General features: G+C 65.0%; 2 protein-coding genes across 2 annotated transcripts in view; both read left to right on the forward strand.

Annotated features, from left to right (window-relative positions):
* The window catches only part of CABIN1 (calcineurin binding protein 1), a 94,063-nt gene extending 79,115 nt beyond the window's left edge, over positions 1-14,948 (forward strand). The window contains exons 31-38 of the mRNA XM_065889499.1: positions 3,286-3,449; positions 4,318-4,414; positions 5,175-5,849; positions 6,807-6,881; positions 9,320-9,602; positions 12,619-12,783; positions 14,488-14,714; positions 14,805-14,948. Of these exons, the coding sequence (XP_065745571.1) occupies positions 3,286-3,449; positions 4,318-4,414; positions 5,175-5,849; positions 6,807-6,881; positions 9,320-9,602; positions 12,619-12,783; positions 14,488-14,714; positions 14,805-14,948 (1,830 nt within the window). The remainder of the gene's footprint in view (positions 1-3,285; positions 3,450-4,317; positions 4,415-5,174; positions 5,850-6,806; positions 6,882-9,319; positions 9,603-12,618; positions 12,784-14,487; positions 14,715-14,804) is intronic.
* Positions 14,949-17,531: 2,583 nt separating this feature from the next.
* SUSD2 (sushi domain containing 2) lies at positions 17,532-24,051 on the forward strand. The gene is made up of 15 exons (XM_065890452.1): positions 17,532-17,607; positions 19,053-19,260; positions 19,427-19,578; positions 20,056-20,223; positions 20,720-20,894; positions 21,013-21,214; positions 21,446-21,531; positions 21,616-21,884; positions 21,974-22,117; positions 22,214-22,372; positions 22,726-22,974; positions 23,091-23,363; positions 23,479-23,655; positions 23,797-23,899; positions 24,027-24,051. Exons 1-15 carry the CDS (start codon positions 17,532-17,534, stop codon positions 24,049-24,051), a joined length of 2,466 nt encoding a protein of 821 aa, XP_065746524.1.
* Positions 24,052-24,274: the final 223 nt, after the last annotated feature.

The following is a 24,274-nucleotide window of genomic DNA, read 5'->3' on the forward strand; positions in this document are numbered from 1 at the left end:
GCCCTTCCAGGAGGAAGCTGTCCTAAGACCACAATGTGCTGGAGACAGCGTGAGCCACGGGCCTGAGCACGCCCTTGGCCTGGCAGCCAGGAGCAGTGCTCCATGCCAGTGGGGCCATCTGCTGTCCGTCCCTTCCCTGGGGCACCACCTGCCGAGGCTGCGGTGACCAGAGGCCAAAACCTCATGGCCCTCCTGCCCAGGCTCTGGCCTCGCCGTGCTTCACAGCCCCCCTTGTAAGTGGATGGCACGTTCGATGGTACCCCACCATGCCACTGACCCAGCGTCAGCTCCCTCGGGGACGTCTTTAAGGGTCCCCAAGTAGGGCAACCCACCCCAGCTCCCAGGACCCCTGGCCTGCCCCGCTGTGGGGCTCAGCTGCTGCAGCTCGGTTTCCTCAAGAGCAGCAGGAGGATGCCCGGCTCTCGGGGCTGCATGGAGGGTTTGGTAACTGGTATTAAGCACTCGGCCCAGAGTCTGGGGCTCCATGCATTATTCAGGTGGTTGCAGTCTGTCTCGGTGACCTCATCTGTCAGCCAGGAGCCCAGAGCCGTTCTGATGGGCTGCAGGTCGGCTGGGACACTCCAGATGAGCCTCTTGGCACACGGGTGAGCTCTGAGCACAGTCCTGGCATTTCTGAGTGCTCTGAGGCTGCCGCTGCGCCCCCTGCACCACCCGCGGCTCTCCAAGCAGGCGGCATCCCTGCCAGGATGGAGTGCCTGCCGCCTGGGAGAGGGGAGTCTGGGGGAGGGCACAGTGAGGAGGGAGCCTGAGTCGTGGCCCCCCAGCCCCGCCTGGCACCAGAGCTGCCTCCCTCCCTCGAGGCACCCTGTCCCGGACTCTCCTTGTGGGCTGTCTGCTGCGTGGCTCCTGCTCGCTGGGATCCTGCTTTGGCCTGTCCTTCAGGCCCCCCAGCGCAGCCGCGCTCTGCTGCCCCCGTTCTTCTCCGCCCCAGTGCGCTCCCTGCCCTCCCTGGGGCCTGCACACGTGCCCTCTGGGTGGGTGCATGGGGGCCTCTGCTGCTGAACTCCTGTGTGAAGGGATGCAAACGGGACCTGTCCTGGTGGCTGTGTCCTGGCTGCCCGAGGAGGGGCTGCTCAGCAGGCTGAGTCAGTGGCTGAGGCGGGAGGGGCCCCATGCCTCCGGGCTGGCTGCTGTCCAGCAGTGTGGCTGGGGGCGGGCTGCCCCTTGCTGGCCCAGGCTTCCCACCTACACAGCAAGCAGATTCAGCCAGCTGTCTGCCTGGAAACGTCCGTGATCGTGATGCACCAGACCGTCAGTGCCGGGCGGGGAGAGCAGTCCCAGAGGGTGAGCCGGGCAGCGGGTACTGCCTCCGTGTGACAGGGCAGGTGGCAGGCAGACCCCTCTCAGTGTCACCCGGAAATTGTCTTCATTGAGGCATTGCCTGGCAATTCCCAGTGGGCTGGCAGTGGCGGGAGGCTAGCCCACTGTGGCAGGGGAAGGGAGGGACACCGTGCCGTCCAGGGAGTTTCTCAGCGTGTGCCTCGGCTCGTTTTGGCACCCTCACCCCAAGGGGAAAAAAAAACAGGTAGATGCCTTGTGTCACCGCCCCTTGCAGGCTGTGGTGGGGACCACGGTGATGTCTGAAGTGCCTTGGTGGGGCGGGCCCTTCCTTGGTCTTATACTGCTGGGCCTGGCACCCTCCTGGCCACTGCCATCACACCTGGGGGCGGGGTGCCTGGGCCACTCTGGCTGTCCCTCGTCCTCTCCAGTGGCAGCTTTCCCCGAACTGCTGCAGAAGCCACGCCCACCCAGTAGGAGATGCAGCATTGGTGTTAGTGCCACAGGGAGAGGGTGGCCTCGGGCGCCTGGTTTTGTCTGGACGGGGGCCCAGCCTGCCCGGGTGGGCCCTCCGTGTCCACTGTGAGCCCGGGGACCAGGCGTGCAGGCTGCGGGGACTCAGCCCTGAGGGTTTCAAGCTCCTCTCTTTTTTTTTTTTTTTTTATACATTTATTTATTTATTGGCCGCGATGGGTCTTTGTTGCTGTGCACGGGCTTTCTCTAGTCGCGGCGAGCTGGGGCTACTATTCGTTGTAGCGCATGGGCTTCTCGTTGCAGTGGCTTCTCTTGTTGTAGAGCATGGGCTCTAGAGCGCAGGCTCAGTAGTTGTGGCGCACGGGCTTAGTTGCTCCGCAGCATGTGGGATCTTCCTGGACCAGGGCTCGAACCCGTGTCCCCTGCATTGGCAGCAGATTCTTAACCACTGCACCACCAGGGAAGCCCTCAAGCTCCTCTCTTGCCCAAATGGCTCAGGCCTGGAGGGGCTCTGGCTTCCTTCCCAGGGCTGCTGGAGCAGGGAGGGTGCCGTGGACCGTCCTCCAGCTCCCACGGGAGTAGGGCCCTGAGAGGGGCTCTGCCTGGACACCCTGCCGTGGGCCGCACATTGGAGAGGCAGCGGCGCTCACGGCTCTGTCCTTCCTGGGCAGGAGTTTCTCCAGGGGTCAGCTGCAGGGACCCATCTGGGAACCTGCCCCAGAGATATGGCTCAGAGGTGTGAGCTTCTGTTCACTTGTCATTCTCTCCCTCAGCCATCCTGGGCTTCACCTCACCTTGACTGGGTCTGAGCGGGTGTCAGACCCCATGCTGGTGGGGGGGCACCTCAGGGAACCAGACCTTGGGGGTGGTGATAGGCAGGGTGCCGGGTACAGCGGTGGGCTAAGCACGGCCGGGGGGGAGATGGCAGTGGGGCTCCCCAGAGCCAGTCCTGCCCCCGCTCAGCCGTCAGACAGTGGAGTTAGCCATGGGGGAAGTGCGGAGGGGATCCCAGCCAGAGCAAAGTGCTGGCAAAGGTGTGTTGAGGGAACCCGGCATCCTGGGAGCTGCTGGTCATTTTCGGCAGGCTTGCGAATCTCTGGCCACTGCTGGAGGGAGAGCCATGGGTGGGGCCCAGGCCTGGGCCTGTCTGGCCAGCACAGCTGCCGTGGTATGGCGGCACCTTTTGACCCTCGGCCTCACGAGTTCCTAGAGTTTCCCTCTAGGAACAGGTCCCACGCTAAGTCAGCACCTGTGCAGGAGACGCCTAGGCCCCGGCTTCTCCCAGTCCTGCCATTTGACCAGGTGCAACCCGTTTGCTTCCCGTGGGAGCCGATCAAGTAAACGGAGGCTGTGCAGCCTTTCGGAAGAGGAGGGTGCAGAACTATGCACACGTCCTTGCCCCCCATCTGTGGGAGGAAGCAGGTGGGGGGCCGTACTCCCGTCCCCTTGGGCCCCAGGGCAGGCTCTGGTCGCAGCGGCCCTCCTCTCATGCCCGCCGCGTCCATCCCGCAGGGCATCTGGCGGATCCCCGTGGACGAGATCGACCGGCCGGGCAGCTTTGCCTGGCACATGAACCGCTCCATTGTGCTGCTGCTCAAGGTGCTGGCCCAGCTCCGGGACCACAGCACCCTGCTGAAGGTCTCCTCCATGCTGCAGCGGACCCCGGACCAGGGCAAGTGAGTGCAGCCGCCCGGCCGGCCGGCCCAGTCCAGCGTGCGGTCAGCCCTGCAGCGGCGGCTGACACTGCCGTGGCTCAGAGCACAAGCACGTACTGCCTGGAGCCGCTCGGCCCCGTCTGCCTGGGGCGTCTACACAAGCAGGGAGCCCAACCCAGTCCTTCTCCTCAAGGCCCTCTCTGTCCCGCTGTCTGGAAACCAAACACCAGCGCCCCTGCCCCAGACTCCCCGGGGCAAGCACGGGCTCTCCCCACTGGGTTTGGTTTCCCCACTGAGACTCTGGACAAGCTAGCCCTTCTGCTTCCCCCAGCTCGGGGCGCCTGGGGATGCTGTCAGCTCGTGGGGACAACAGCCAGGGTCCCCAGGTGAAGGCCAGTAATAGTGGGCCGAGCCACAGGGGGCCTGGGCTTCAGAGGTAACCAGAGACCTCTTGGGACAGATAGGACTGAGGGATAGCCGCCACTTGCAGTGGTTGCGGGGAGGGGGGTCCCAGGAGAGACACAGTTCAGACGTGGAGTGGCCCGGCTGCAAGGCCTCCTGCTGCCAGCACCATGCCTCACCTCTTCGCTGTCGCACTCACCTGAGCCATGCCAGGGGCTAGGGTGGGGGCTTCAGCAGGGGCCTGGAGCTCCCTAGAGATGGGCCTGTGGGAGAGAAGCCGGGGGCCCCCAAGCTCACTGAGCCTGGCCTGCCCCGCCCCACCCCTGGGGCTCACAGCCCAGCTCCGGGGGGCCCAGGACACAGTGCTGGGCGAGGAGGAGGAGGCTCGGGGAACACTTCTGGGGAGCAGGCCCCAGGCGGGTGGGACTCAGAGGGGCACGGGCCGCCATCCAGCTCTGATGCTCTGGCCACCCCCGCATGCCTGCAGGAAGTATCTGCGAGATGCCGACCGCCAGGTCCTGGCTCAGCGGGCCTTCATCCTTACTGTGAAGGTGCTGGAGGACACACTGAGTGAGCTCTCGGAGGTACACCCCGCCCACCCTGGGCAGGTCCCCACACCCCCACCTGTGGGCAGTACTCACCTGCCTCCCCAGGTGGGAAGGTCAGTTCAAAGAGGAACTCGCAATCACCTCGTGTGAGGCACTGACGCACTTGGCTAAAGTGAGCTCGTGGTTGGTGAGGAAGGTGGTGAGGCTCCTGAGGCAGCCCCGCCCGGCAGGACCAGCTCAGGAGACAGCAGCTCTCACAGTGGAGCAGATGGCAAAGCCAGTGGCCCCGCACCCTCACCCGCCAGCCCCCAGGAGCTGGTGCACACACGGTCCCTCTTCACAGCTGGGTACCCTGAGGGCCCGGAGGCTGGTCACCAGCCTAGCAGGCAGGGCCGCTGGGAGCCAGGGCCATCTGGCTACAATGCCCCCCTGCCCAGCAGAACTGGCTGGGCCCTGGTGCAGGGGCTCAGGGTGGACTCGGCTCTGCAGTGAGCACACTTGGTGGCCCTGGCAGGTCACTTCCCCGCGAGGCGCCCGCACATAGAGAAGCCATTTGGCGAGGGCCAGCTGGTCCTCAAGAGCAGAGCCATCTCCAAAGCCTCATCGGCCCCCGTCAAGGCCGGAGCTTCAGAGTCGGGAGGGCCTTCCCAGGCAGCTCTCCAGGCCCAGCCCTGGCCAGCGGGCAGATGGGCAGAGCCTGAGTGGCCTTGGTGGGTGGGCAAACCTGGCGCCCAAGGGTGCTTTCTTGTGGCAGAAACACCAGACACACTGAGTCTTACCATTGGTTTCCTCACAGGGGTCAGAACGCCCAGGGCCCAAGGCCTGTGGCTTCCCTGGAGCCAGGATGACTACCGACGTCTCCCACAAGGCCAGTCCTGAGGGTGGCCAGGAAGGCCTCCCGCACCCCAAGAAGCCTCCTCTGGCTGATGGCTCAGGGCCAGGGGCCGAGCCAGGGGGCAAAGCAGGCCCCCACAACCACCGACCTGTGGCTGTGCATGCAGGAGATGGTGCAGACCAGGGCGGGGAGTGGAAGGACAATGAGAGCCCCCGGGCAGGCCCCACAGAGCCCATGGACACGGGGGAGGCCGCCACCCGTGGCTCAGACTCGGAGCGGGCACCACCCCTGCAGCCAGGCCGCCCCCCAAGAGACTGGGGCCCCGAGAGCCGGCCAGCCGAGCTGTCCCTGGAGGAGCTGAGCATCAGCGCCCGGCAGCAGCCCAGCCCGCCCACACCGGCCCCACCAGCCGCCGCCGCTGCCCCGGCCGCCACCCCTGGACCCAGGACAGGCAGCCACCCCGAGGAGGCACCTCCACGGCCTAGCCGCAAGAGGAAGCTCCTGGAGGACACGGAGTCTGGCAAGACCCTCCTGCTGGACGCCTACCGAGTGTGGCAGCAGGGCCAGAAGGGCGTGGCCTATGACCTGGGCCGCATCGAGAGGATCATGTCCGAGAGCTACATGCTCATCAGGCAGGTGGGTGGCCTTGGGGCGGGCCTGGCGGCTCTGTTCCCAAGCGTGATCACGGCCAGGCCGCCCGGGGTGGGCTTTCAGAGTCATTCCTGGTCACCTCTGAGGTTTTCTACTGTAAGCACGAGATAGGTTCAGATATGTTACAATTTTATTTGTCAACTAAACGTTAGTAAACCTGGGGAAACATATACCAAAAAGCAAAAGGAAAACAACATGCTTTTAAATGTTTATATTCACCCATAAAGGAAAGGAAGCCACTTTGCAGAAATCTTGTCAAGTCTGGCACAGGGAGTCGGGGCCCCCGAGTAGGGGGCTGCAGTGGAGGAGCCCTTCTTATTCTGTTTCTTTTTAAAAAACTCCATTAGGCACACGTTTTTTTCTCTATTTAGAGAAAAATAGGTTCTTTCCACAGGAAGAACCCTGCACTGTGACTGGTTCATACAGGGTGACCATCTTGATACACTGTTTTCCCTTTAACTTGTGTTAATTTGCACTGCAGCTCTTGAGGGTGTCTGTCTTATCACCACCTCACAAGCATCCAGCAGTAACTTTTTTTGTTGCTGATAAACTAGAAAAAAAGCCCTGCATTCCCTGCTGGTGAGGGCGGGCCCTTTCACCACTCCAGGCTGGCTGTCTCCCTCATGCCCTGTCTGCTGCTCATCCAGGGTGACCCCCAGGTCTCTCCGGCCTCATTGCCCACATGAGGGGCAGGTTCTGGCTCAGAGTCTGCCAGCCTCAGCCCCCGAGGATGAAATAGCACAGCCACAGACATGAACGTGGCTTGGCCATCTGGGCCCAGAGCAGTGCCCCTGGCAGATGGGCCTGGGAGACAGGGCTGGGGTCCTGGGGGGAGCAGCGGTGGGAGGGCTCACCCTGGGAGCTGTCCTCAAACACCAGGGGCCGGGGGAAGGCTGGCCACCGAGGCCCCTGCCCTCTGACCTTGGGCATCTCCTTGCTCAGGTGGACGAGGAGGCTGCCCTGGAGCAGGCCGTGAAGTTCTGTCAGGTCCACCTTGGGGCCGCCGCCCAGAGACAGGTAAGCGTGACCCTGCCTGTGCCAGCCTCGTCATACAGAGCCCGCCCCGGGCTGCAGGCTGGTCAGGTGGGCCCAGGGGAGATGGGCAGCTGAGCCTCAGGCCCTGAAGGAGCCCCTGACAACCCGCCTGGGGGTGCACCAGACCCCAGCTCTGACTGGGCGTGTGACACGAAGGTCCCCTCACCTCCGCACCTTTTCTCTAAACAGGGAGGATGTTCCCTACTTAGTCCGACTTCAACTGGAAAGGTCCTTCCTCTGCACAGAGGTGGAGCCGGGATACGGGGCTGATAGGAGCAGGGTGGGCGGGGTCCTGGTGTTTGTCCAGCATCGTGTTTTGGGAAGACTCCCTGCTGTTGGGTGGAGAGGGTGGGCTGGGGCAGGGGCCAGGTCGGGTGAGCCACAGGTGGGGATGGTCCCGGGCCAGGTCACTAGGTCAAAGGGCAGGTACGTGCCATTTGGGTAGGTGCGGCCTCTTTGTCCCCAGGGGTGTCCTGACTGCCCTGCCCCAGCAGCAGGCCCGGCCTTCCCAGTCATCACTCTTCTTTGGGCCCCCTGGGGAAGGGTGTCATGAGGGAGTCCAGAGGCAGGAGCTCAGGGCAGTGGGCGTCCAGCTGCAGCCGGGGAGTCGTGTCCTAGTCCCTCAGCGGCTGGCTGCCCCTCGGTGTCCAGATGGGCTTTTTCTCAGTGGAGTGGGGCAGCGGGCCACTACCCCACCTGGGTTCTGGGTCTGAGGAAGCCCAGGGGTTCAACCTTCACCAAGTGGACTGTGGGCCACATAGGTGGGCCAGACCCCCAGCTGAGGGCAGGAATCCCTGGAGACAGGTGTCCCCCTGCCGGCAGTCCCCACCGCCCTGCTATTGCCAAGGCAGCAGAGTTCACAGTGCAGCCACCTCGTCACAACCTCTGCTCCGTGGGACAGAAACGACTGCCCAGTGCCCCAGAGCAGGGTCGGGCCCAGGGGTCCCCCTCCTGCCTCCTCCACCAACCCAGACTGGGGCAGGTGGGCAGTGATCACTCCAGAGAAAGGAGGGCTGTTTCTGATGCAGACTTTTAAGGTGCTTGAAATGATAGAACCACACAGGAAACCTCCAGACAGCTTCCCCCTTAACTGGTCTCTGGTCTGAGGTAAAAGGGGGTGCTGAGCTGGCAGGAGCCAAGGGCAAGGAGGGGACATGGGGAGATGGAGGCCCACGGAGGACCAGCACCCAGCTGGGACCTGGCCTGTCAGAGGAGCCTAGGAAGCGACCTCAGGGATGACAACCATGTCGGTCACAGCTGTCCTGGGCCCGCCTCTGGCCAGTGCTGCGGGGGAGGCGGCCACGGCCCTGGGAGCCACTGCTCCCACCCATTTTGTGTCCATTTTGCTGGAGGCATTTCCGAGTTGCCACACGGCCCGGCACATGCCAGGAGGGTGCTCGGGACATAATTAGAGGCTGAGTGCCATCACCCGTGGCTCCCGCAGGACAGGGACACAGCACCCACCTTCCCCATGTGTCTGCCCACAACAGACAGGTCCTGTCCTGCCCACCCTCCCACTGGAGGTCTGGGCTCATCCCAGACACTCACTGCACAGCAGAGTCGCCGGGCTGACCGCACCCCGTGAAGCTGGGGATGGGGCGTGCTCCCAGCAGGCGTGAGGCTCCCGCACTTGCAGCCCTGGGCAGGGGTCCCCACGGCCCTGGTGTGGGCTGGCTCCAAGTATGGTGGGCCTGGGGCTGGTAGCCTGCAGGCTGGGATGTGGCTCAGGCACTAGGGTGCAGCCCTCAGCTCTGCTGCCAGAGGCCGCGCGGAGCCCCTGCCCCACCTCGCAGCTGCTCTCAGGGAGCCGTGGCCCTCACACCATCTGGGGAGTGGGCTTCAGGTGCAAAGTGGAAAAGGCTTAGCAGCAGAGGGAACTGTGTGCACAAAGATGGGGAGGCCCTGAAGGGCCCGGCTCCCTGAGAACCAACGGCCTGTGGTGGGGGAACCACGGGGCAGCCGAGGCCAGGCTGCCGGCAGGGGCCACGCTTGGGGCCGCCTCGGGTGCTGTGGGTTTGGGGCTGCACAAAGCCCAGGAGCTGACTCTTGCGGTGTCATCCCGGCTGTCTCAGGACCCCTCCACCAGTGGCCTTGGGAAGTCGCCCTCCAAGACTGACCTCCCATACTGCAGTCCCCCCTTGGGGGCCACCGACCTGTGCCCCGGGTCATGGTTGGCACCCAGGAGTGGGAGGGTGAAGATCCCGGCCAGCCTGATGCCCCTCCACTGAGCCCTTGCCAGCGTGGCCTGGAAGTTCTCCTAGGGACGAACTCTGGGCCCCCAGCGGTGTCCCGAGTTGGCAGAGTGGGCCTCCCTGCTAGCATTGGGGCCCAGAGTGGGGCACCATGACAGGTGTCCTGGGGGATAGCGTGGACTCAGGCCTGCCTGGCTGGCCTCCCTCACTTCCCCTTTGTCCTCCCAGGCTGCAGGGGACACACCCACCACCCCAAAGCACCCTAAGGACAGCCGAGAGAACTTCTTCCCTACAGCTGTGGCCCCTGCAGCCCCCGACCCCACGCCGACAGACACCCCGCAGCGAACCAGCGATAGCCACACCAAGCCTCGTCCTGCGCAGGCTGCCACCCCGGCTGTTGTCACCTGTCCTCCCTCGGCGTCAGGCTCTACCCCAGACCCGTCCAAGGATCCCGGGCCCCCACGGCCACACAGGCCCGAGGCCACCCCCAGCATGTCCTCTTCGGGCCCAGGTGAGTCCCATCCCCTTCACCTAGTGGTGAGGCCCGGCTGGGCCAGAGCAGGGCCCAGACCCCGTTGCCAGCCAGCGGCAAGTCCTGCTCATTGCATGGAGAGTGTGGGCGCCTCCAGCCTGGTGATCCCTGAGAAGCTGTCTCCACCCCACCCCACCCGCACAGCACCCACCTCACCATGTTTCTCCTCCCACGAGGATTCAGGAGTGGGGAGGGGGTCCTGACCCCAGTGCACATGAGACCTCTCAGGCCTGTGAGCAGTCCTGGGTACCTGCTGGGCTGTGGGGCAGACCTGCCCAGCCCCTGCGCCCCCGGGGCAAGGCAGACGGAAGCCGGCCAGGCTGAGGCCGGGGCTGCGGAAGGATGGGGCTGGGGGCTCTGTCGGCAGGAGGGAGCCCCAGTTCCTTCCAAATCTAGATGCCACTGGGAATGGGAACGGCAGCCCACGGGCGGGGGCAGCCAGCAGACCAGGGAGGGCAGACGCTTCAGGACAAACACACACGCACACACACCCTGCACCTCTCCCTCTCTGCTCTGCGGACCCGGGGCCGGGCTCCCACCTGCCCGCACATCCCTGCTCGTCCCTGAAGGCCAGGCTCACCTGTCCACCAGGAGCCATCGACATGGAGGGCCACAGCTGGGGTGCTACTGTCCACCATGCAGGCTCGGCCATGTCATTTCCTGACCCATCTGAACAAGGGGACAGTCAGCCCTAGCAGGAGTGCCCGGCCGGAGCCAGACCTGGAAGCCCGGTTAGCCATGACCAGGAGCGCTGCTGACACAGGCTGCTCGGCCCAGATGGAGGCTGAGGGCCCAGGCCCCCAACCTCATGGGTCCCTAGTTTGCTCTGAAGGTGGGGAAGTGCAGGGACCCTCTACCCAGCCAGTCACAGCGGTGCTGACCACGGCCTGAGACAGTCACCTCCCCTGAGGTAGCCCCTGCAGCCGAGTGTTTAGGGAGGAGCCTCTGAGGCCGAAGGACCACAGGTGCGGCTCCACCCAGTGGCCTGGGCATCTCCTCTCTGCTGTCCCATGTGTCTCGCTGTCCACACCCAGCAGAGCAACGGTGGCAGACGGTGAGCACGGCCCTACAGGCGGGTTTTGCTGGGGGTGACTTCACAGGGTGGCAGCAATGACCATCCACGGCCCAGGGAAGCCACTCACTCCACGAAGACCTGGCTGCTGTCCCTTGGCCTGTCGCCGCCCCCGCCTGACTCCTGCCCCAGAGGATCAGAACTTCGGGGGCGTCAGGCCATCAGCTGGTCCCCTGGGCGCTCTCAGGTTGTTGGTGGCCTCAGGTTCTCGCCAGCTGTTGGTTCCTCTGTTCCTCCACTGTGTGTCCCCCAAGAGGGGCCCTGACATTGCCCATCGCTGCCCCTGTCTGCTCACCTCCCTGTCTCCTTGGGTGTCTGCCCGCCACAGGCCAGGACCGGATTTCCTGCTGACGGTGCCTGGCCCATGAGTGATTGAGGGTCCCTCTTGCTGAGGTGGTCAGGGCTCCAGGGGTGGGGAGTGGGGGCTCCAGGCCGTGGGACCAGCTGGGTCAGGACTCAGGGCAGGGAGCACCTGTCTGTGCAGGGTGCCGCCCGCCGGACGGGGTTGAGGGGGCCACAGTGCCGGCCTCGTGCCAGTCAAGAAGCCAGGGAGAGTCTGAGCCTGGGTCAGGGGCGCCTCCAGGACACTGGGCCTTGGGGACTCAGCGGCCAGGCTGTGAGTCTGCCTAGAGAGCAGGGAGAGTTGCCCCGATGGCTCAGGATTCCCGCCCGTCCCCCTGCTTCCACAGAGCCTGAGGCCTGGGGGCTCGGGGAGCCCCGGATAGCTCTTCCCTGAAGGCTGAGGCACCAGGCAGGTCCCCTCCCCGTTGGTACCCCCACCACCGCGCTGTGGTCCTCCTCACGGGGCCGCCTGGCCTAGGAAGCACATCTCCACTGCCTCGAGTGTCCCTCCTCCTCTGGCCACCCATCAAGAAGGGAGGCCGGACCGTGCCCTGGGAGCAGGAGGGACTGATACCTGCCCCCTGAGGGCAGACTTCGCTTCCTGCCAGCCTGGCCTGTAGACTGCTCACAGCAAGGTAGCCCCCTGCCCGCTCCCCTAACCCAAGCAGCCGCTCCAGGTCGCTTGGCCAGGCCCTCAGTGTTGGGCCCAGCCAGGCAGGGCTTTGCCACCTATGGAAGGCCCTGGACCAGACAGCCACCGGGCCTGCATCGCATCGTGGGTGCGTGCCCAGTGCAGTGACCCATTCCTGCCGCGGGGCCCAGGAGGGCAGCTCTGCTCCGCGGGGCCCAGGAGGGCAGCTCCAAGGGGCTCATCCCTGCCTGCGGGGCTCATGCCTGCCTGTGGCAGCTCATCCCTGCCTGTGGCAGTGTGTGGAGCTGGACCCTGGGAACGAAGAGGCTGTGACCCTGACTGCCGGGCAGTCAGAACCAAGAAGGGAGGGCGTGGCTCTTGGCCAGGCAGCAGGGCAGGTGCTGTCCTCCAGGAGCTGGAGCTGACAGGCAGGAGGCCCATCTGTCCTGCCCAGCCAGGGAGGGGCCAGCGTCACCCCAAGTGGGGAGCGGCTGGGTGTTGGGGTCATGGCCGGCGTGGCAGGAGAGTCCGGGCCTCAAGGGGAAGGAGGAGGAATGGGAGTGCAAAGAGGCCGGACGTGGCCGGGGGCCTTGGGGGCAGGCACACCTGTGCCGACTGACCACCTGGCACCACGGAGGCTGATTCCCAGCCCCCTCCTCACGCCTGGAAGGTGTGGCCTGGCGGGAGGGTGCCAGGCCCGCCACCGCTCCATCTACTTTGTCCTTAGCTGGATTGTTCGGTCCAGTGGCCACTCCTGTGAGCTGGGGTGGGGCCCCTGCTGTGTCAGGTTCATAGCATGTCCACAGGGGTGAGCGGTTTCCTGCTGGTAGCAGCCTGGCCCCACCCGGGCGATTGTTCCAGCGGAGCCCCTGCGCGGCCATGGTGGAGGTGGAGGCCCCTATCCCAAGGGTGGGGGGCGTGTCACCCATAGCCGTGCTGTGTTTCCACAGAGGAAGAAGAGCTGGCAGGAGGGGCAGAGGGCACGGGCTTCCTGCCCCAGGAGCCGCGGTGCAGCGAGCAGGTGAAGACGGCCCCCGAGGGCCCTCCAGCAGAGCCGCGCTGCTGGCCAGCAGAGGCGGTCCCCCGGACAGGCGCTGAGCCCACCTGCAGCCAGGGTAAGGCCAGTCGGGAGCAGCCCATCACGGCCCCCAGGGCCAGCAGTCAGCGGGTGCTTCTTGACAGAGGGGCCTGGAGTGGGCCTGGGGGTGAGGTAGACAAGAAAGGCAGGCCAGGCAGGGAAGGCCTGGCTGGAGAGCTTCCTCGGGGGAGGGAAGGGCCCGAGACCCCCCACCCCCACCCCCACCCCCGCCTCACAGAGGGGAATAGCTCGGGAGGTGCTGAGCCCAGGCCAAGGTGGCCTAGCCGAGAGGGAGGGGTGCCTGTGCCCAGATGGGTCCATGGCAGGGGCAGGCGTGGGGCGGGGAGGAGTCAGGGGTGGGCAGAGGGCCGGCCGGGTTGGGCGGAGCCGGATGGGCATCCGTGTCATGTCTGTGTCCGTGTCTGTGTCTGAGTCACAGCCTGTTCCCACCAGCCGCCTCAACCAGCCCGGCCCCTCGGGGACTCCTCAGGGCTGGGGCCTCTCGCAGACCCCACTCAGGACAGCAGGGCTTGGTGCCAGCCTGAGGGAGTCGGGCATGGGGGCTGAGTGAGCCCCGCTCCTTTTAAAGCCATGGAGCAGCGGAAGAATGTGGACACCAGCCAGGCTGCGGCTCCCGGAGGCTGCCAGCCCACACTGCTGCCTCACAGCTCCAGCTCATCCTGAGGCGAGGGGAAAGTGGATGCTGGCTGAGTGGCTGAGTGGCCGGCTCTGGGCCCCAGCATCCTCCCTGTGGCGGGAACGACCAATAGAATGTGTGTCCTAGTGATCTCAGGTGGCCTCGGCCTGCAGCCGCTCGAAGCAGGGTTTTGGTTGCCGGCCAGTGAGCATGCTGAACCCTAGCCACTAGACCAGTGGTTAGTGACAAGGCCCCGGCTCTTCGGCTTTGCAGAACAGAATTCCCATAAAGGCGGAAAGTAGTGAAACAAGTGAAGTGTTTATTAGGAGGAAAAAGTGTACAGTACATGTGGATAGACACACAGGTGGGCTCAGAGAGAGTGGCGCCCTCCTGCTAGTTTGAACCACTTACATGGGGCATTTCTTCCGGGTTTCCTTTGGCCAATCATTTTGATTTGCCTGGTTCCAAGTCCGTATTTGGTATATCTCAGGATCCTCCCCTGTGTGCGTGCCTCTCTTAGCCAAGATGGATTCTAGGGAAGAGACCTATATGGGTAGTGAGCATCACTCCCCTTTTGACCTCCAAGGAGCTTTCTAGTCTGGAAGGTCTCTTGGACTTGAGAATGAGGAATATGTGGCCTGTATTCCTCATCTGGGCAGGGCCCAGCCTCCTTTCTCAATTGTCCTGCTATTTTCATCTTGGAGTATCTGTCCACAGGGAGCGAACTCCAGCTGTCCGCCCTGGGGGCTCGTCTATCTCCTGCCTCACTAGGATGGTCTGAGAGCTCACATGCATGCCTGGGAGGTGCAGGGCTTGCCCGTGTCCCAGCCCTGGGCACCCAGTGAACACTGTGCTTTTGGGGGTGCCCCACAGCCCAGAGACAGAGCCAGGCCCTCGGGGAGGCAGAGAGACAGGAGGAGGCCTGGGAGCCTGGCAACCAGCACAGGCCTAAAGAGAGAGGGTAGGGCGGTCTGACGCTGCCAGAGGAGGCGTCTTGGTGCCTCTGTGGTGCAGGGTTTGCGGGGGATGAGCCCCAAGCAAGGGAGGGGCAGGCAGGCCCCGGAGGCCGAGAGCCCGGCTCAGTCCACTGGGTCCACCCCACAGTTGCCAGCTCCAAGGTGCCCAGTGGTGGAAGTGCCCAGCCACCCGAGGGCCACCCGGGCAAGGCTGAGCCCAGCCGGGCCAAATCACGCCTCCTGCCCAACATGCCAAAGCTGGTCATCCCCTCGGCCACCACCAAGTTCCCCCCTGAGATCACCGTCACGCCGCCCACCCCGACCCTGCTCTCGCCCAAAGGCAGCATCTCAGAGGAGACCAAACAGAAGCTGAAGGTGACTGCAGGTCCTGGGTGGGACACAGGGCTGGGGGTGGGGTGGTGGTGCCAGGCTGCCACTGACCACTGCCTCACCCGGTCTGTGCAGTCAGCCATCCTGTCTGCCCAGTCGGCTGCCAACGTGAGGAAGGAGAGCCTGTGCCAGCCGGCCCTGGAGGTCCTGGAGACATCGAGCCAGGAGTCCTCGCTGGAGAGCGAGACAGATGAGGACGATGACTACATGGACATCTGAGGGCCACTCCCCACGCACCACCACCTCCACCACCCCACCATGCCCCGCCCAGTGGGGTGTCCCCACCACAGGGCCACAGGCCACAGGAGCCCAGCAGGGCCCGCCTCCTTTTTTATGAAGTGATTTTCTTTGTAAACGTGACCGGCCCAGCCAGGCGGCTTCGTCCACCCTCCACGGGCTCTGTCTGGGTCACGGCAGCGGAGGGTCCTTTTTTGGTTGCTTTTCTAATAAAGATGGAACCGTCGTCTTGGCCTCTTTGTCTCCTGGGGTGGCGATCCCTGTCCAGGCTTTCTGGGCCTTCCTCCCCGAGGCCAGGTCAGGGCCTGACCCACAGGCACCCGGGGAGCAGGCAGGAGCCACACGAGGCAGACGCTCCCGGGAGAGACAGCAGCCGGGCCTGGAAGGAGCACAGGGGTGAGGGCACGTCCCTCCAGAGTCAGGGTCAGGAGGGTCCCAGCCGTGCTGAGGAGGTGGCTTGCACCCCAATGTGATGGGCACCCTGGGGAGGGGCCTGAGGCAGGGGGTGGCGCTGACCTCCCACCATACTCGCCTTCCGACAGGACCAGCCACATGAGTCGGGGGGCTCAGTGCGAGATACAAGCGTGGGGCCCCAGCAGAGTGATGTTGGCCCCACCATCCTGGCTCCAAGCCCGTCTGTTCTGTGGGAGCATCCGCCCTTCACAGTGTCAAGCGCCTCTGTGCTGTGGGGGCCCAGCCGCCAGCCCCACAGCTGGGGGCCGGTCCTGCTCTGGGGGCCTTCTCTGAAAGGCGTTCTGTCCGGGGAGGGGACAGAGACCCTTCTTGCTGTGCTGTGCCCCCACCCCCCACTGCCTGGGAAGAAAGGCCCCAGAGGCTGGACACTGCAGGGTCCCCAGCCCAGGCCTGGCAGAGCCATGTGTGAACCCAGGGGGCTGAACTGGCGCTGACTCAGGCCCTTCTCAAGGCTGCAGGGCCTGAGGGAACCGGCAGTTACTCAGCTGAGCCCCTGAGCCTGGCCTCTGGCTCAGGCTGGGGAGAGGAGGTGGCCACCTTCCTTCCCCCGGTCCACAGACCCCCTTCCTGGGAACGGCCTAGCCATCTCCCAGGGCCCTTCCTGGCTGGGGCGCAGGACACCTCGGTCCCTCCCCAGGAGCTTCCTTCCCTAAGCTGTGCTCTGGGCCCGGGCGAGTCCCAGCACCGGCCCCCAGGCTGGCTGGGGACCTCAGTGCCCACACCCAGGGCACCTGCCCACAGAAGTGCTCTGAACACCCAGTAATCCACTTGGGACTTCTGGTTCCGACTCCCGCGGCTGGCTTCCGACACCTGTGGCAGCCCAGCTCTCTGGAGCAGCTGCGAGGCAGCGGTGACCAGGGAACAAGGCTGGCCGACCTCCGCGGCCAAGGCCGGTCATGTGGCCAAAGCCTGTGCCCCGCTACCTTCAGTTCCCTGAGGGGTCCAGGACCCTGTCTCCTTCAGACGTCTTGAGGAACCGCCACTGTCTGCCTGTCCAGACCCCAGGCCCAGGTGGCAGAGCCCAAGTGAGTCCTAGGCCTGGGTTCCCCCCATACCCTAACCTTGGAGGCTCCCAGAAGATGCCTCTCCCGGTGACCTAACCGCCCCCTCCCTGTCTGGGCCTCAATCTCCTCACCCGCACCAATAGGAGGAAGGTATACAAAGAAGAGATTATGTAAATATCGAGAGTGAAAGGGTAGGGGCAGGTGGGGCCGGGCGGCTCCTTTCCTGGTCCCCAGCCCAAGGCAGAAGCATGTCTGGAGCCCTCAGACTGACCCAGGGGCCTAGAGAGCCAGGCCAAGGGGAGACCAGGGTCCTGGCCTCAACTCCCACCCCACCCCCAGGGTTAATTTGCCTGAGGCTAGGCCCCTCCCTCCTCCTTCCCCTCCCCCTCTCTCCCTTCCCCTCCCCCTCTCCCCCTTCACCTCCTGCCTCCTCCTCCTCCCCAACTCTCCCTTCCCCTCCTCCTTTCCCCTTCCCCTCCTCCTTTCCCCTTCCCCTCCTCCTTTCCCCTTCTCCTCCTCCCTCCAAAAGGGATCCCCACGGAGCTGTGTCTGACAGCTCCCACCCTTCCTGAGAGGGAGCCCTCCCCCAGCGCCCACACAGCTGGCCTGCAGCAGGCACCAGCCGGAAGTCACTTGCTCCCTTACCCCACCCGGCTGTGGGGAGGAACTGGGACCCCCTGCTCCCTGCAGGGAAGCTGAGGTGCCAGGCTTGTGGCCTGGGACCCCAGGGGCTGGAATCCTGGGATTGCAAGGACAACCCTGCCTCATCCCCACTGCAGCATCCCATCCCCTTCAGGAGCCTGGCCTGGCTCCCCAGAGCAGGCTCGGGGGTGGGATCCAGGGTCTGAGCTGCAGCTTCCGGACATCCGGCTTCAGGACGTGGGCCCCCTCCCTGAGTCGCGGGCCAAGGGCCAGGAATGTGCTAACTGGGCAAGTAGGGCCCTGCTAGCGCATAGGACACCTGTGGACTTTGAGAGGGGACCCGGGTGGGGCGGGGCGGCAGTGTGGGGCGGGGCCAGGCCGTGGGGAGTGAGCCGCCACCACCTCCCAGCCACTGCTGCGCTGGCTGCAGACACAGGCAGACACCATGAAGCTGTCTCTCCTGCCCTGGGCCCTGCTGCTGCTGGTGACAGCCCCCGACCCAGGCCCCTGGCCTGCAGCAGGTATGCCCCCACGCTGCCCTTTTGTCCCCCGTCTGTCTGTCCATCTGCCCGCTGTAGTCAGACCCAGGGCAGAACTTCCCTGGGCTCAGCCTCTGTCCATCCGTCGGGCCATCTGTGACCATACTAGGGGAGCTAAGAAGAAATTCTGGGGAGCCTAGGGTCAAGGGGCTGCTGGTAGGGATGGGGGTGTCTGGGCCATGCCTACCCTAAGCTGGCTGGGAGCCAGAAGACAGTGGCGGGCTGGGAGGGAGGTGGCCAGGGTGTGGTGAGCTCAGGAGAGCCCTTGGCCTGCACCTCAAGCGCCGATGGAGGGTGTGTTTGTACATGGAGGAGCCCCCAGCCTCTCCTGGCCAGAGGCAGGATTCTGGGTCCTTCTCAGGGTGGGCTGAACCCGAGAAAGTCTAGGGGAAGGCCACGCACTCCAGAGCCGGGACCCTGGCCCCCGGGCTGGGCTGGGCTGAGCTGGTATTTGCCAGCTCCCCAGCCCCCTCCCCGGCCTATCTCCCATCTCAGGGAAGCACCAACACCCTCCTTCCACTTATCTCACTTATAGTCATCACTGGGCCTCCTTCCCCACCCCCTCAAGCTATCACAGTCTTGGTCAATACATATTTGTTGAGTGCCAGGCCCTGTGCTGGGTGAAGTAGGGCCCGCAGTGGTGGCTCAGGCCCAAGCCTGGCCCTTGACCAGCCCCTTTGGGGAATGGCAGGGAAGGGCCGGATGGTACGTGGGCCTGCACCCCACCCCTGTCTCCACCCTCCAATCTACGCAGCCAGGCCAGCTCCAGGGCGATGGGTGCCCACAGCCCCCCACCAAACCACCCTGTCCCCTCTCCTGGCCTGGCTGGGTCCTCTGCTGGAACTGTCCCTCCTCTCCCCTAAACAAAGGGGAGAACCCCTGGCCTTCTCCCCCGAGGGTGGGGCCGTAACCGGTGAGCCTGCACTGCCCAGCGGAGTGAGATGCGGCAAACTCAGCCTGGGCGCCAGCCCCTAGTGGGCCTCCAATGGGACTCTTGGGAGCCATATCCCAGACCCCAGATCGGGCAAGCCAGCGTGGTTCTTCTCCAGGCTGCCAGTCCATTGATGCTTTAGGAGTGGAGACAGGTCCCCGGCCCACGTCAAGGGGTCAGGCACGTGTAGCCATCTGAGGACGCCGTCAGGTACCGGACTTGGTAGCCAGTCTGCCCAGGGGCTCCTCCCAAAAAGTTTTATGTCTGGACACATTTCCCCAAATCTTCCCTCATTCTAGCCAGTCATTCAGGCCAACTGGACTAAGAGTTACCCCACCCCATGGGCCCTATGGGTTTCCACTGGGTCCACGTGGTGGTCAGTGCAATTCCTGGCCAACTTTCTCCTGGGGATGCTTCTAACAGGCTCGAGGGGGAAAGAGATGTGGGCCCTGTACATGGGGTGGCCAGGCTGGGCACTCAGGGCCCTCTCCTCCAGGTGCCCAGGGGAGCTGCTCCCACCGTTGTGGAGTCCAGGATGGGCCGTGCTCCTGCCACCCGACCTGCTTCGGCCTGGCCAGCTGCTGCTCGGACATTCGGGACTTCTGCCTGGAGATCTTGCCCTACTCGGGCTCCATCATGGGTGGCAAGGACTTTGTGATACAGCATCTCAACTGGTCCAACCCCACTGACAGCGTGATCTGCAGGTGGGAGGCCCGAGGGCTCTGTGCACGCTGGGGCTCAGACCCACTGGCTGGTTGGGTGGGGCCCCCGGGACAGAGGACTGGGACGGCTGTCCAGGGAGGAGGCTGGGAGCCTCAGAGAGGTCAGCCCACGCTGGCCCAGCCTCTCCTGCCTCCTCCACACTCACAGCTTTAAGGAGAGCATCCAGACCCGCGGCTTCGTGGACTCCTCGGGACGAGTGCACTGTGTGTCACCCTTGCTCTATGAGACCGGCCGCATCCCCTTCACGCTCTCCATGGACAATGGCCGCTCCTTCCCACGCTCAGGCACCTGGCTGGCTGGTGAGACCCAACATGCTGGTCCAGACTGGAGGCACCAGGCCGCACCCTCCCGGGCCCAGGCTCCTCACAGGGACTTTCCCTGGCGCTAATCTATGCACACCTGGCACACCTGCTCTGGGTGAACCAGTCCCTCTGGAGGCCCGCCCGACTCCCTGGGTGCAGGCTCCCCAAGCTCCTTTCCCCACCGCTGGCACCCATGCAGGAGTTCCAGCCCAGAGGGAGTGTGGCTCGGCCAGCCAGGGGAGGGCAGCAGCCAGGTGGAGGACAGAGGCCTGGGCATGGGTGGGGGCAGGGCCCTGCCTCTCCCAGTTCCTGCCCTTTCCTGCCGCCAGGGGGAGAGCATCGCTCCCGAGGGACTGCTGTGCTTTGTCCTTGGGAGGTCCCCACAGCTCTAAGAGCCGCGGGCCTCCTCCCCTGGACCCCCTGGGCCCTGGGCCTTCACTCAACCCTCACCCCCGCCCCCTGCCGCCTGCCCAGTGCACCCCAGCAAAGTGTCAGAGTCCGAAAAGAGCCAGCTGGTGAACGAGACCCGCTGGCAGTACTATGGCACCGCCAGCGCCCAGGGTAACCTCACCCTGACCTGGAACACCTTGGCTCTGCCCACGAACTCCATCACCGTAGAGCTATGGGGCTACGAGGAGACAGGTGAGGCCAGCAGAGTAACCCTAGGCTGCCTCTGTGGGGCCTGGTGGGGTCAGGAGTTTGGGGCTTGCAGAGATGGGAGAAAGGGGATTCCAGGTGGGGGGAATCCAGGTGGGGATTTCCAGTGGGAAGAGTGCAGGCAAGAAAGGGGAACTGGCTGGAGCAGCACAGGGAAGCTGGGGATCCCTGGCTGTTTGGGTACCAGCTCTAGGAGGAGGTGTGGCCATTCTCCGCTCCTGGATACAAGGCTTATCCTGGAAACAGGAAAGGCTTGCTCTGCCCCATCCTCTCTGAGCCCCTGGATGGCTGGCCGGCCCTGGGCCTGGCTCCCTCCCCAAACAGGGCAGGGCTTCCTATGGTGGTCATCTGTCTACCCTTCTGTCCATCTACCAGGCTGCTCTGAGCACCAAAGACCGGCACCCCACCCCCCCCACCCCATGCCCCAGGGTTCCTCGGACTCGGACAGGCCCAGGGGCTGACAAGGCCTTCTCTCCCCCAGGGAAGCCGTACTCCCAGGAGTGGACGGCAGCGTGGTCATACCTGTACTCCTTGGCCACAAGCATCACCAACTCCGGCTCCTTCACCTTCACACCAAAACCTGCACCTCAAGACTACCAGAGGTGGAAAGTGGGTGCCCTTCGCATTGTCAACAGCAAACACCACGCAGGGGAGAAGTAAGGGCCGCCCTGCAGCAGATGGGCTGGGGCCTGTCTGCCTGCTGCCCCCACGCTGGATGGGGAGCCAGGGCCGAGGGCAGGAAGGGTGGTCCCTAGTGTGCATGTGTCCCCACAGGGACGTGCACGCACTCTGGAGCAATGAGCACGCGCTAGCCTGGCACCTGGGCGATGACTTCCGGGCAGACCCTGTGGCCTGGGCCCGAGCTCAGTGCCTGGCCTGGGAGGAGCTGGAGGACCAGCTGCCCAACTTCCTGGAGGAGGTGCCCGACTGCCCCTGCACCCTGGCCCAGGCCCGGGCTGACTCTGGCCGCTTCCAAGTGAGCCCCCACCCCAGTCAGGGCCCATTAGGGAGCGAGGGGACAGGCGGGGCCAGCTGCCCCAACTAGGCACACGGCTGTGCCGTACAAGGCAGTGCAGGGGGAGGCAGGTAGAGACTTGGGAGGTAAGGCTGGGGTCTGAGGGCCCAGGGCCCCAGAGGGGTTGGCTCCCAGGGAGGGGATGACAGAGTGCAAAGCCAGTGCAGGGGACAGCAACCAGCCGCTCTGCAGGCAGACTACGGCTGTGACATCGAGCATGGCAGCGTGTGCACCTATCACCCAGGGGCTGTGCACTGCGTTCGCTCCGTGCAAGCCAGGTGAGCACGGAGACGGTGGGCAGGGTGCGGGGTGGGGGCTGGGGGCAGGATGCCAAGGCGGCCCTGACCTGTCTGTGCCCCCAGCCCCCTATATGGCTCAGGCCAGCAGTGCTGCTACACGGCGGCGGGCACACAGCTCCTGACAGCTGACTCCACCAGTGGCAGCACCCCAGACCGTGGCCACGACTGGGGCGCACCCCCATACCGCGTGCCGCCCCGCGTGCCGGGCCTCTCCCACTGGATCTACGATGTCATCAGCTTCTACTATTGCTGCCTCTGGGCGCCCGAGTGCTCCCACTACATGCAGAGGCGGCCCTCCAGTGACTGCCACAGCTACCAGCCCCCGCGCCTGGGTGGGTGCTGCCTGGGCAGGTGCTGGCCAGGGCGAGGCCCCAGGCAGGGCGGGGCCAAGGCAACCTGCCTGACCCTCCGCTCTCCACAGCTTCCGCTTTCGGGGACCCACACTTTGTCACCTTCGATGGCACCAACTTCACATTCAACGGACGCGGCGAGTATGTGCTGCTGGAGGCCTCTGGGACTGACCTGAGGTTGCAGGCGCGGGCCCAGACCAGGATGACGCCCGAGGGTGAGGCTGGGCCCTGGGGCTCTGGGTGGCTCAGGGTCATCCCTGGGGAGGGGGAGGCTGAGCCGAGTGGACCCCATTTTGCACCCATCATCCCAGGCTCTCAGGACCGAGGCACAGGGCTGACTGCTGTGGCTGTCCAGGAGGGCAACTCAGATGTGGTAGAGGTCCGGCTGAGGGATGGGGCCGGGGCCCTGCAGGTGCTGCTGAACCAGGAGGTGCTCAGCTTCAAGGAGCAAAGCTGGATGGACCTGAAGGGTGAGTGGGATGGTGGGTGCCCCACTCCCCTGCCCTCCCCGCCGGGGCCTCCACACCTCTCTCTGGCCCTGGCAGAAAGCAGGCGGTGTCCAGGGCGCAGATGGGGAGGTGGAGTCAGGGCGTGAGGGCCGACAGGCAACCCCCACGCACGGCCCTGGTATGGGGGCCCCCTTTAGGGCCTGGGCACCTCAGATCCACCGCCCGGGGTGGTGGAGTGTCATAGCAGGCTGGGCCCTGGGGACACCCTCCCTTGCCCCTGAGCCCATGGGTGCCGGCCCATGCATCCCGGGGCTCTGGGGTCACAGCAAGGTGCCCACAGGGGCGGCCCTGACCCCAGCTCCCCCTATGTCCAGGCATGTTCCTGTCAGTAGCTGCTGGGGACAGAGTATCAGTCATGCTGTCATCAGGGGCCGGCCTGGAGGTCAGCGTCCAGGGTCCGTTCCTGAGTGTGGAGGTCCTGCTGCCCGATAGGTTCCTGACCCACACAAGAGGCCTCCTTGGGACACTCAATGACAACCCCTCGGACGACTTCACCCTGCGCAGCGGCCAGGTCCTGCCCCCCAGTGCCAGTTCCCGAGAGCTGTTGCAGTTTGGGGCTGACTGTGAGTGACCACAGGCTGGAGGGGAGGGGGCACCATGCTGGGGGGTGCTCAGTGGAGGTGTGTGTGTGGGAGCCCCCAGGCCCTCCCACCAGCCAGGCCTGCTGCTGTCTCCCTAGGGGCTGTGGAGAACGCCTCCTCCCTGCTCACCTACGACTCCAAGTTCCTCGTGGAAAACTTCCTGCTCCGGCCCAAGCATGACCCCAATTTCCTGCCCCTCTTCCCCGAGGAGACCACCTCCAGCTCCAGCCAGGAGAGTGAGGCGGCCAAACTGTGTGGGGACAACAATTTCTGCAACTTCGATGTGGCGGCCACCGGGAGCCTGAGCGTGGGCAACGCCACGCTGTTGGTCCACAGGCAGCACCTGCTTCGCGCGCAGAGCCTGCAGCCCGGTGAGGGCGGTGGTGGGTGAGGGCGGCGGGCACCGGGTGCTGGGACACGGCCCCCCAGGCTGGTGGCTGTGGTCAGCAGCTCAGGCCTGTCGTCTGTGCCCCACCCCTGCCCCAGTGGTGTCCTGTGGCTGGCTGGCTCCGCCCTCCAACGGGCACAAGGAGGGCATGAGGTACCTGGTGGGCTCCACTGTCCACTTCCACTGCGACAGCGGCTACAGCCTGGCCGGGGCCGAGGCCAGCACCTGCCAGACTGATGGCACCTGGTCCCAGCCCACCCCGACTTGCCAGCGAGGTGAGGATGCCCCGCCCACCTACCGGCCCCTCCCACCAGCTCTCGGCCTGCCCCCAGCATTGCCCCGCCCACGCGCCCGCCCCGCTTACGTGCCCTGCACGTGTGCGCCCACCCACGCCTTACGCCCTGCCGCCCCTCTAGGACGGAGCAGCGCGGTGCTGCTGGGCGTCATCTTTGGAGGCCTGGCGGTGGTGGCCCTCGTCGCGCTCGTCTACGTGCTCCTACGCCGCAATAAGAGCAACACGTGAGACCCCCGCCCTCCCAGACCCCCGTCTGCCCCTCCTAGGCTCTGTGCCCCTCCTAGGCTCTCCTGGCGTCCCGGGGCGCGGGTGGGACCACCGGGCCTGCTCTAGACCCAGCCTCTGTTGCAGGGCCGTCTGGGGTTCGCAACCCTGAGGGAAGCACGCTTGGCCGGCGGCCAAGGGCACACAGGACCTCCCCGGGGCCAAAGACCAGCCTCCCAAACTCCCAAGAACGTGCACCCCAGTACTTGGATCCACAAATCCCTACCACCATACACCTGGGACACGGACACCTGAACCTGAGCTTTTAGAGCCCAGTGCCCTGCTCTGTCACCAAAGACCCGGACCTTGAGCGGTCACTGTGGAGTTCCCGAGGC

The sequence above is a fragment of the Phocoena phocoena genome, chromosome 13 (genome assembly GCF_963924675.1).
Source record: "Phocoena phocoena chromosome 13, mPhoPho1.1, whole genome shotgun sequence".
Classification (NCBI taxonomy): Eukaryota; Metazoa; Chordata; class Mammalia; order Artiodactyla; family Phocoenidae; genus Phocoena; species Phocoena phocoena.

Excerpts from the sequence above, each read along its gene's own strand:
- SUSD2 (XM_065890452.1), top strand. The coding sequence starts at position 17,532 with ATGAAGCTGTCTCTCCTGCCCTGGGCCCTGCTGCTGCTGGTGACAGCC. Across the intron at positions 21,885-21,973 it reads CTACCAGCCCCCGCGCCTGG|CTTCCGCTTTCGGGGACCCA; the intron begins GTGGGTGCTGCC and ends CGCTCTCCACAG. Across the intron at positions 22,118-22,213 it reads GACCAGGATGACGCCCGAGG|GCTCTCAGGACCGAGGCACA; the intron begins GTGAGGCTGGGC and ends CCATCATCCCAG.